This window comes from Geotrypetes seraphini, chromosome 5 (assembly GCF_902459505.1).
Source record: "Geotrypetes seraphini chromosome 5, aGeoSer1.1, whole genome shotgun sequence".
Taxonomy (NCBI): domain Eukaryota; kingdom Metazoa; phylum Chordata; class Amphibia; order Gymnophiona; family Dermophiidae; genus Geotrypetes; species Geotrypetes seraphini.
Window position 1 is genome coordinate 181,574,443 of NC_047088.1, and position 12,600 is coordinate 181,587,042.

At 39.5% G+C, this 12,600-nt stretch overlaps 1 protein-coding gene across 4 annotated transcripts in view; it reads left to right on the top strand.

Annotated features, from left to right (window-relative positions):
• The window catches only part of STAT1 (signal transducer and activator of transcription 1), a 140,824-nt gene that overhangs the window by 24,711 nt on the left and 103,513 nt on the right, over window positions 1–12,600 (top strand). For all 4 annotated transcript variants that reach the window (XM_033944995.1, XM_033944996.1, XM_033944997.1 and 1 more), the window contains 4 exons: window positions 1,377–1,521; window positions 5,247–5,345; window positions 5,938–6,027; window positions 10,280–10,358. In XM_033944995.1, the coding sequence (XP_033800886.1) occupies window positions 1,377–1,521; window positions 5,247–5,345; window positions 5,938–6,027; window positions 10,280–10,358 (413 nt within the window). The remainder of the gene's footprint in view (window positions 1–1,376; window positions 1,522–5,246; window positions 5,346–5,937; window positions 6,028–10,279; window positions 10,359–12,600) is intronic.

Here is a 12,600-nt window from a genome sequence, read left to right on the forward strand (position 1 = left end):
AAGAGATTCCCCTCCAAATTGTATCTGAGCTAGTATTTCAAGTAGCAATGCCATTCGTGGTAAATATTCATGTTTTTACATTGGGTAACAGGGGACCCTTATGGTGATATAGATAAGAGAATTCTGGAGTTTTTTGTCCTCCCTAAAATCATCCCATCTTGAGCAGAGGACTGCCCTGATGAGCCTTCATACTTCCCCTAGTAAGGCCTGGTCATTTACTTATGACAAATATGAATATTGCTGTAGCTTGGTGGATCTGCTACTTGAAACACCAAGCTTTAGACAATAATTTTCTGGTGTTGAAATGACAATGGAAGCTTTATGGGGTATTGAACCTATGTCTGGACAGTTACATCATATAAACACTTTTATGCTGACGAGATCCATTCCATTTCAAGATGGAAGGCTTCCAAAGTGCCCCAGCTACCTTTTTGTGTTGGTCTTGATGCATGTCTGTGTATGAATATTTGAGGGTAAATTGTAAACCGTTTTTAGAAACAGTTTTCAAAGTGTCCACATCAGAGCAGATTCTGCGCACACATCTTACTCCTTAACTTTGCAGTAGTTCTCAAAGTGAAAGTATGCATGCTCTCTTACTGTGAAACATGGTGCTGATATAAAGTATGAGGACTCTTTGGCATTGCTTTATTCTCTGCCAGTAAATTTTTCCTGCATGTGATGTAAGTGCTGTGGAACATTTTGTGTCAAGGCCAACTACCATCCATATGCTTTTTCAACTTTTGCTCATAACTTTCAGTTACGTGCATAAATTAATCATCTAGGAAAGTTCTGCATGCAAGATGAAAAAACACATGGATTGAAATTGGCTTAGACATAGATAAACACACATACTGTCTCCCTTGCTGTCCTTTCTCTGTCTTTCTCACTTATATTTCCTTTCTTATACATACTCCCAACGTACAGTATATGCCAACCTACCAGACATTCTGTTTCATACACACACAAATGCCACATCCACACAAGTGACAGCATCTCTGTCCCCAACACAAACAATCCAACTTTAGCTGCCTTTTGAATATACGGAATACAAGCCTCAGTTTTACTCAAACACTCACAAGAAGCCTCCTGTCTCATGCAAAAAAAAAAAAAAAATCATCCCTTCTTGCCTTTCATAAGAAAAAGTCATATCTCTCACTCAAACACATCAACAGATTGTGGAATTTGCAGTACTAGTAAGGAACACTTTTGGAGATCCTCCATTTCAAAGCTTGTTATATTTTGTCAAAGGTTGGGTTTTCTGACCTCTACAATCCTGAATTTTTAGAAGTTCTGTTTCCAGGTTCTTAATCTTCTGTCCAGCCATCTCAGATATGTCGGTATGCAATCAGTATTCCTTATGTGCTCTTCTAATCTAGGGAACATGCTGCCACCAATGTGTCCTTTGCGACCTTGCTATTCCACGAGCTTCTCTCACAACTAGATGACCAGTACAGCCGTTTTGCATTGGAGAATAACTTTTTGCTACAACACAACATCCGAAAAAGCAAACGAAATCTGCAGGTACAGTTTCTCTTTTTAATATATGAAAACGAAGAGTTTGGATTCATTTTTCTTCCTTCTTAATGTAGACAAAAAAAATCTTATGGAGTTGAAATAGTTTTCTTTAAAAATGTATAAATTAAGCAGAAGGTGCAGAAGCATGATTTGCAACCAGGCTGTTGATGGAGTTTAAAGGCTTTCAAGTTTATTAAGAATTTACTATTCCGCCCAACAGACGGACTATCTAGATGGCTTACATTTCTAAAAGAAAGGATTAAGATAGTATAGTTTCCTGATAGGACAAGACAGAGAGGGTGTAGAACTGCAATAACGAATAGGATAGCAGGGAGGGGGAGAATCGCACATCTATAAGTAACCTCTTTCTTAAACAAAGAACCACCTGCCCTTTTCACTAGAGTAAACCTCTCTTACATGCACAAACAAATATTGGGTTTCATCTCTGTGTAAAGAATGCCTGTAGAAATTTTGCATAATCCATAAATAGATTCAACCTGGCAGCCAGACATAATGAATCAGAAATGATTACCATTATGACTTGAAGCAAAAGGGATTTGTTGGCACAGAAAAAACCCAACATGGCCATGTTTCAGTATCTGCCTACATCGGAGTAACCATCCTTAAAAATGAAAAATACCAAGGTCTGAGTGCAACAATATTGCATGCAATAAGTTTTCAGATATCATGAGGAAAATATCTTAGTACAACTTAAACTTCAACAGAACACTCTGAACACTTGGCAATGTTAAATGGCTACATTAGTTTTTTTTTCTATCCCAATACATGGCTTATGCTCTAGCCATACTGGTGTCTGTCTGTGATTATTACATCAGGTCTCCCTGGTATCTCCAGATCAGACAGAGCACGGTACTAGGGTTCAAGAAAGGATTGGACAATTTCCTGCTGGAAAAGGGGATTGAGGGGTATAGATAGAGGATTACTGCACAGGTTCTGGACCTGTTGGGCTGCCGTGTGAGCTGGGCACGATGGACCTCAAGTCTGACCCAGCGGAGGCATTGCTTATGTTCTTATGTTCTTAGACTGGGTTGTTGCCTCTACAGTGTTCCTCTTAATCCATGTAGTATACATGTTCAATCTTGTTTGATCTGGTGGTCTGTGTATTTAAGGGTACACCTGAGTCTGCCTAATGTTGGAACTCATTTTAGAGTCATATTTGGTGATGCCTATTTGAAAACTAATTTTAAAATACTGTATATACGCATAAAGAAACCCATCTGAATATAAACAGGTAACTTTTTTTCCCCCCCTTCCAAAAAAGGGGAAAAATGGTTGACTTGAATATAAGCCGAACTTGCGTCAGTCTTGCAAGGTTACTGTGGGAGTGAGTGTCCTAGTGGTTAGAGCTGCTGCATCAGCACCCTGAGGTTGTAAATTCAATCTCAGCCTGCTCCTTGTGATTCTGGTCAAGTCACTTAATCCCTCCATTGCCCCAGGTACCACAGTGAGCCTGCAGGGACAGATAGGGAAAATACTTAAGAGTACCTGATTACTATTCAATGTATTGTAACTGCTTTGGGTAAATCTCTTCATGAAAAAGCAGTAAGTAAACATAGCAAACAATGTGGGACCTCGCCTCAGCCATTTTGAGTAGTGAGACTGCATGGTACAGGAGCATAGGAGGATCGCTCTTGCCCTGGCTCACCACTGAACCAGCTGGGCTTAAGGTAGGCCCGGAGAGAGGCCTGAGATGGGAAGGACTCGAATATAAACCAAGACCCTAATTTTTTGGCTCAAAAATCTAGGTTAATATTTGAGTACTTAGAGTGGTTTGGTTCTTTGGCCTGTGCCTTATCTAAGAGGATAAGAATTGTTGAGAGGAGAAAGTGAAAAGTATCTGTCCCTTAGGAAGTTTAATTGTTGAGATAATTCCATACTACCAGAGAGTAGGCCTTCTGCCCTTTCTTAGTAGGGACTTGGTGCCTTGTCTTTCTCATAGTAAGCTTCCCTTTGCTTTTTTTGGCTGCTTCCTTAAGTTTAGAAGCCATACCTACTCTATTCCAATTAGCACTCCTTAAGGATCTCTGTATTTCCTACTTCTATATTCATGTCAAGTAACCCTTTTCCAAATTTAAAGTATCTTCAAAGACTTAGAGGGGCATAATCGAAAGAAACGTCTGTTTTTGTCCAAGTCGCAAGTCGTCCAAAGTAAAAAATAGCTTAGGACACATTTTTGAAAAATACATCCAAATTTTTTTTCATTTCAAATTTGTCTAACTATACGTCCTGCTGACCTGATCGTCCAAGCCGCTAAATCGTCAATCTTTATACCACATTTTTGTCCAACTTTTCGTCCAAGTCAAAAACACCTAGAACAAGCCCTGTTGGACATGGGAGGGGTCTGCAAAGTGATGGACTGAACACCCAGACATGGCACCTAAATAGTGGGGTACCTTACAGGGCACTGCTGTGAACTTCACAAAAAGGGTTTTGGGGTGTATAGGGGAGTGCACATGTTTCAATATCAATGCAATGATTACAGGGGCTTAAGGTCCACCTCTCTATGGGTCCCTAACCCACCCCCAAGACGGTTTAAGACTCCTCTGTGCAGCATGACTAGGCTTTCCTATGCCAGACTGCCAGGTGATGATGTTCTGGAGGCACAATTTTCAAGTTGTGATTAATATTTTTATGGGGGTGGGGGGGTTGGTGATCACTGGGGTAGTGTGTTGGGGTCTGTATTATGTGTTTGCAGTGCTTATTTGGTCACTTTAGGTGGGTTTTTATGACTTAGACCATGTTTTAAATGGTCTAAGTCACAACGTCCAAGTTCTGTCAATCCTATGCTGTATAACTTTCGGTTATACATGCAGTATGACTAAGTCTAAGCCTGCCCAAATCCCGCCCTCGAGACTCCTCCTGACACACCCCATTTAGCTATGGTCTTTCAGCGGCACTATGGAGGCCTAGGTCGTTTATAAATACGTCCAAAACCCGGTTTGATTATCGGCACTTGGATATTTTTGACTGATGATCGTCCAAGTGCCGATTTAGGCCGGTTTCTGGACGTTTTTCTCTTTCGATTATGAGCCTCTTACTGTTTTCGGATGGTTTGGGGAAATATGTTTGGCCTTTTAGGCTTGTTGACTTTTGTTTGTTTGGGTTTTTTTTCTTTCAAATGATTGTTTGACCCCCCCCTCCCCCTTATCCTCTGTCTGTCCTATCTGGATTATCTGTGTTCTTTTCCTAATCTCTCTTTTTTAATACCTTGTTATAAACCACCTTGACATGCTTACCAGATAAGGTAGTATATCAAGATTTCATAATAAACATAAAAATAAACATATTTAAGGCCTAGTTTTAATCTTATACCTGCCATATCATATGTGAGCTTATTACTCCATGATAGGATAACCTGAGCGGGTTAGTTCATTCCTGTTAATTCAGAATTATGATGACTAAGAAGACTTCTACCTTTTAAGAATATAAATTACTTTTATTACCATGAATAGAAAACAGTATCTAGTGTAGAGATGACCAACATTGGGAGAAGAGACGTGAGATCTGAAGGAATACAAACAGTTCTGGTTTTCAGGAAAATCAAGATGTAGAAACTTTAAGAAAAAGCGCGTTCAGGCTATCTCAAAACTCCTGTAAACCAGATTTATTTGTACTCTTTGAATCTTTGGCTATCTCTGCTTTAGTGCTATTGACCTGTCATGACCAAGCAGCATTTGTTTTCACAAGCTTTCTCTTTGCTATAACTTTAGGATAATTTTCAGGAAGATCCTTTGTATATGGCCATGATCATTAACAACTGTCTGAAAGAAGAGCGGAAGATATTGGAGAATGCCCGAAGTTTTGAGCAGGTATTTCCTCTGCTGTAGACAATGCATACGTTTCTTCTTGGCATGCAGATGTAATAGTTAGTAAGAGTCTGACCACTTCTTCTTGGTGGTTCAGTTAGTCTGTTAATTGTATGAATTCTGTCCTAGGTAGAAAAACCAAAACCACCAGTATATACCCCATTTATGAAATGAGTAATTGCAAATTCCTTTGGAAGAGCTCAGTTGTAATCTAACTTCTACTATGGTATTTATATAATGATTTTTCATACCTTTTTTTAAATAAATTGCCTACCCCTGCCTTAGTGTAAGTTTGAGATCAGTGACTGCAGGCTTCAGGTTTTACTCTTATAAAGATGATTAAAATATAAATGCTAGTGAAAGATAAAATAATCCATAGTAGTCAAGGTTGAAGCTCTGATGGCTGATGCTACTGTTCACAATTTTTGACTTAAGCAGATTAAACAGATTTTGTGTTAGGATATAAATATCTTTATGCATTCCTTTCTTGCATTTTTTGTTATATTACTTTGTATAAGACCAAATATTGGCAAAATGACCCAAAGGCAATCTAGCCATTGAAAGCAAAATGATGCTGTTTGTTTCTCTATGACAGAATCAGGTGGGGAGTACACACAACGCTGTGATGCAGGACAAGCAGCGGGAGATGGATCTGAAAGTTAAAGATTTGAAGAACAAAGTTCAAGTAAGTAATGTTCAAAACCTCAGACATTCCATTCCATTATAGAGGTCTAATGTCCAAGGGTATTTTCCCCCTCTCCTTCCCCTCACTTTCTCTGTGGAATAAACCCTTGGGTATTTGTTAGGAACATCAGCTAATGAACTTCCTTTCAGTTCACAAAGGTGTCATTTAAAAATTTTAGTATATAGAATTGGTTTACTATATATTAACCTATAAATTAACATACTGTACATATAGGCAGTCCCCAGGTTAAGAACATGTTCTGTTATTGTTTCAGGAACCTTACTATTACTATCTATCATTTCTATAGTGCTGAAAGGCATACTTAGCATCAGGGCTGTGGAGTTAGAATCGAGGAGTCGGAGACAATTTTGGGTACCTGGAGTCTGAGTCGTGGGTACCAGAAACTGAGGAGTCAAAGGATTTATCTACCAACTCCACAGCCCTGCATTATGTTCAATATGTAATAGGCTGTCCCTGCTCTGAAGAATGTACAATCTAATTAGGACGGACAGTGGTTGGAGAGTTTCTTGCAGAGAGAATGATAGGTATCAAAAAGTAAGTGGGAGTTAGGAGTTGAAAACAGCCTCGAGAAAGTGGGCTTTTAGCTTGGATTTTGAATACTGCTAGAGAAGGAGCTTGATGTATTAACTCAGGCACTCTGTTTCAGGCACTTGGTGCAGCGAGAAAGAAGGGGTGAAGTCTGGAGTTGGCAGTGGAGGAGAAGGATATAGTTAAGAGGGACTTACCCGATGAATGGCGTTCACAGGGGAGGAGCATAGGGGGAGATAAGTGAGGAGAGATATTGAGGGGCTGCAAAGTGAAAGCACTTGTAAGAGGAGTTTGAACTGTGTTTGGAAATGGAGCCAACAAAATGACTTGAGAGGAGTAATGTGAGTATTGCGGCTCTGGCGGAATATATGTCGTGCAGCAGAATTTTGAATGTATTTGAAGGGGAGAGAGATGGTTGAGTGTAAGACCTGAGGTTGAGTGTAAGACCTGAGGAAATCAAGTTGCAGTAATCTAAACGAGAAGTGATGAGTGTGTATAAAGGTTTTGGTAGTGTACTTGGAAAGGAGAGGTTGAATTTTGGTAATTTTATAGAGGAAGAAGCAGCAGGTTTTAGCACTTTGTTGGATCTGACTGAAGAAGAATAAAGAGGATTCAAAGATGACCCTGAGTTTGTGAGCTGGCAAGACAGGGAGAAAAAGAGTAGTGACCACACAAATAGAGAATGGGGGAAGGTGAGTTTAAGTGGAAAGGAGCTTGGTCTTAATCATATTCAGATGGCGATGGAATATCTAGGTAGCAATGTTGGACAGGCAGACTGAGACTCTGGCCTGGATTCCTGTAGAGATATATCTGGTGTGGAGAGATAGATCTGGGTGTCATCAGCATAGAGGTGATACTGAAAACCATGGGAGGCGATCAGTTCACCGAGGGAGTGAGTATAGATGGAGAAAAGGAGAGGTCCCAAGACAGACCCTTAAGGTACACTGATTGATGGTAGGATAGCAGTAGAGGAGGATCCACCATTACATACACTAAAAGTTCGATGGGAGAGATAGGAAGAAAACAAGATGAAAACAGAACCCTGGAAACCTAGTAAGGACAGCGTACCAAGGAGTAGGTGGTGATGAACAGTTGATCGTCAGATAGATCAAGAAGCATGAAGAAGCCTTTGAACCTGGCCAGAAACAAGTCATTGGAGACTTTAGCAAGGGCAGTTTCAGTGGAGTGCAGTGTGTGAAAAAAGAAGTGATGAATTTGGAAAGTGGGTAGTGGGGTCTTGAGGAATGCAGTGGTTTGAGATAGGGAAAGAGATTGGGGAGAGTTAGCATCAGGAAGAGGATGTGTAATGGAACCATGGAGATAAGAAAGAGGGAGAACCAATAAAACAATAAGATCAGTTAAAGATAGTTGGTTCTTTCACAATTGGCAGTTCTAGGCAAGTAACCCCTAGATAAATGCAATGATGCTTAGCTGATGGTTGAGCTTTCATTAGTGTTGGAATTAGTTAAGCTGTCCTGAGCCATCATCATCCTGATGCTTTAAAATCATATAACCTGGTGACTTAATCTACTATTGTCCACAGGCATGGCCCTTTGACTAGGGCCTGCTGGTGTGAGAGGCCTGCTTACTCCTTGACTTTCTTGTAGAGGTAGTTTCTGAGGCTGGTGATGTCAGGGGGTGGGGCTTCGTCCACCTTTGCAAGGCACAGTTCTGGTTCAAAAGCAGAGGTCCCCCTGGAGGGGTAGGGAGGATTAAATGTTGTAAACCTCCTCTTACCTAGCTGGACCAACAGAGAAACTGCTTTCCAGGGGAAACTTGCTGAGTTTGGGGTTTGTTTGTTTTTTCACATCAAGCGTTGCAAAAGAGGGTTGATTTGAAGCATTAGGGCCTGGAAGGCATCAATATGGAACTATGAATTCACTTATATATTAAAAATTCTAAAGAATAATGTCATTCCATCTGTCTGTGAACTGAAGAGGAGCTGAATGTAGATCATTTGGTAAGACAATGACACAAAACATTCAAGTATATCTACTTCAGAATAGCTAAAGAAAAAAGTGAATTTGTATATTGGATTACCAAAATCAAAATCGTAATGTTGTGATAAGACCTGAAGCAATCATAGTCATGCAAGAAAGTCTTTGTATGTCACAGCCTTGAAATAGTTCTGTGTTACAGAATAGGGCAGAATTCTTCAAGGACAACATTAAGAGTTTGATCAGCCATTACAGGGAATGCTTTTTTGACACTGTTGCTTTTTAAAGAGGTGCCACCAGTTACTAAATGAAGGGCCCAGTTTTTCACACTTACATACTAGATACATATTGTTAAATCTTTTTCTTAAATAGATAAAATGTTGTTTTTACTGGTTATTTATTCAGTGGGGTTATCTTTGTTTCTTTTCAAGGTTTAGCTTGAGATCTAATCGTGTTTTGACTATAAACTAATGCTTCCCAACCCAGTCCTTGAGACACCCTCAGTCAGTCAAGATTTCCACAATGAACATGCACAAGATAGATTTGCATGCACTGGGATGTAAATCTATCGTTTGCATACTTTATTTTTTTTTGGGGGGGAGGGGGTAACTTATTATACCATTTTACCTGATCAAAGCAGAACAAAGTTTTTACAGACTAAAAATAACAGCTCAGAACTACAGTATATCAGTGAATAGGAAAGAAGCTCACTAAAAAAAAGATAAAGCACAGATATAAAGATAGGGAGAAATCATCAGTTGCGCCAAATCCAGTCCAGTCAAAACAGCATGATTTCACATTTGATTTGAAACATATTAAGGACAACTGTCCCTTGATGAATTCCTCCCTTTACCTGTTATAAAATTACCCTCCACAAATGTAGTGGGGTGAAATTTTCTGACCCCAGATTTATTTATTATTATTGTTAGGTGGGGTTTTTTCCCCTTCTGATCTTTAGCACAAATTGGAGTTATGGGTAGGGGCATCTATGTGAATCGTCCAAAAGGCAACATTGGAGGGCTTTGTGCCTTTTATAAAATAATTTCTCAGAAATTATCCCTAATAGTTCAAAGTTCATCTCGCACAAATTTACATCTGTTTGCATATTTAATAAAATTACCCAAGGCCATAGGCCATCCTGTACATTTAGTTTCAAGGCTGGAGAAGGTTAGAGAGAAGGTAAGGATTTGATTAAAATTCTGAGATCATGTTTCTTGATTAATCTCGACTCTGTTGTTTGTATTATCTATTTTGTTTATAATAAAACAGATTTGAGCATAAAATTCTGAGATCATAGATATGATTTTTCTTCCTCATTTTGTTTGTGTGGAGGAAAGATTCTGTCTGCTAAAACTGAGGCCATATGTTTTGTAGAGTTCATCTTGATGTTGCAGTGTATTGTACTGTCATCCTGAAAAGAAACAGTTAAAATATCTATGCTCTTCTAAACTATATTTTAAGGACTGCCTGTGCACAGATCACAAATAATTAGGCAAGCGTAGTCTTGCAATGAGCTGCCTTTTTTGTTGTTTTTTATAAAGGCATGTGCAACCCCCTCCCCCCGACATCCCTTAATGGAGCTTTAGAAGAGCTGTATTGCACATATAAAAAAACTTCTTAAGTTTTTTTTTTCCACATATAAAGTTACTGCCATGTGCCTTTTTAATTTAGAGCAGTGAGCATTTGGTTTGTACTGAGATGTAATTCTGCAAAACCTGGCAGGTCTGTGTTTGCCACTGGTACTCCTTTTTTTTCCCTTTCTGTAGGAAGTAGAGCAAGATATTAAGAGCCTGGAAGATATACAAGATGAATATGACTTCAAACAGAAAACCTTGCAGAGCAGAGGTGAGAGATTGTTGCAGTCCTTGTGAGAAAAATAAACTATTATTGGTAGGGGTTGGGGAGTGAAATTTATCCTTACTTATGATTCTTCAACAGAAAATCTAACAAGATTTTCTACGCATTATGTAAAATTTTCTAAATGCATAACAGCTTGGTTCCCACATTAAGCCCTCCTTGATTTATACAAATGCTGCCTTCTCACCAAACTGTGATAAATTCTAGTGTCATTTACAACAGTTAAAAATGGCTTACCGCAGGACACACTCAGGTGTCCTGCAGTGTTTCAAATCTGCACAAACCAGCCATGTGCTAAAAGTATTTTAAAATGTTTGTTGGGTGGGGGACAGAAAATAAGCATTCATGCACTAATCAGCGAATCTGCATTACCACATGCAAACTGGTTAGTACAGGAATTGATTACCATGTGAGCTCATACTGCCTACAAAATAGGTGTCAGTAAATGCTCCTGTGGTAATTTTGCTTTAATAGATGTGTGCTAATAATAACATTTGTGCATGGACATTTTCTGGCTTTGGTAAAAATGGCCTTAATGTGTGGGGGAAACCCTTGGAAAGGCACACTAAGGCCAATTTTGTAAACCAGGGCTTGGTAAAAAGATCCCCAAGTAATGAAAATGTTAGGAAATTCACTCCTGATCAAAGTACAAGAAAAAAAAAAAATAGCAATAATACACAAAAGTCCCTGTTGTACTAAAGTATGGTAAGGCTTAGTTGTTACTGTGAAATAATTGCCAAAATTAAGGTTTGGCAATTGCTAAACATCTGCACTAACTTGGAGGCATCCCTAGCAGTTTTAGGAAGGTCACTATGCAGGTAAACGTCTCTATTTTTAGCTGCACAAGAAAACATGTAGCTAATTGCTGCATAGTATCTGCCGTATTAAGTTAAAATGCATCAAAGACCCATTTTAACAGTTAAGGCCTGGTCCTTGGCCATTCCACTCTCCCAGTTTGACATTTTTCTGCATTTAGAGCCCTTTTTAAAAAAGCCAAATGCACTGAAGCCCATAGGAATTGAATGGGTTTCAGTGTATTTACCATGGCTGCATTGATACCGCAGCTTGTAAAAGGGGCCCTTAGCTGTTTAACAGCAAACCCAACTTGATAAGTTGGTCCCAGCATAACAGCCATCCATAACATTATATATAATCAAATACATTTCTAGCCAGTGCTGTATTCAGAGCTAACTCCTTCTCCATAAAGAACTTAAACCCATTACTACAAAAACACCCAGTTAAGTAAGCATGAACCCTCCATTGATTGGTTTATTGATTTGGAATTGCCTTCTGGTGGCAACCCCTTTATGGGCAGCAGACCTCCTCTTTAGGACAGCAGATGATGACAGCATTGAAGAGACAAGGCCACTGGAAAATGCCAGGTCTTGACTAGCTGGGTAGATACATTAACCAAAGTAGGAGCATTTTATGTTGACTTAAAACAAAGCATAGCAGGTCCTTGTCATCTTTTAAAGGAAATAAGCAATACATATTCTAATGCAGGTGTCAGAAGCATTTTTAAAGCAAAGAGCCATTTTATCCTAAATGTTTGACCCAAGATTTTCAAAGAGCCACAATTGTAGAGAAGGGGGTCTGAGATAGAGAATGACACGGGGGAAAAATTTGTCCCTGTCCCCGCGAGCTCCCCATCCCCGCAAACCATATGATCCCATCCACACAAGCCTCAAATAGTTTTATATTGAACACAGCTACAATACTACTTTATCCTAAAGCAAAAAAGAAAAGAAATAGAAATTTTTTTCTACCTTTGTTGTCTGGTTTCTGCTTTCTTCATCTTTTCGTCATTCTCTTCCTTCCATCCACTGTCTGCCTTCTCTCTGTCACTTCCTTATGGAATCTACTCTATTTCTATGTCTCTACCAGAAACTGTCTCTCTCTCTCCTTTCCCTCTTCCCCCGCCCCATTGGTCTGGCACCCATCTTTTTCCCTCCACTCCCCTCAAGGTCTGGCATCTGTCTTCTTCCCTTCCGTCTCTCCCTCCCTCAGGTGGTTTTTACATCTCTGTCCTCCTTTCCTCTCTTCAGATCTGGTATCTGTCTCCTCCCCCACCCCCAATGCTCTGGTATCTTTCCCTCCTCTCCCTCTCCCTTCCTTTTCTTTTCTGCTCTTCCTTCATAATTTGTTTTCTACCTCTTGTCTACTTATTTTCCAGGTCTCAATTTCCATTTCATTGTGTCTACCTACAGCTTGCCATCTCTTTCTCTCACCC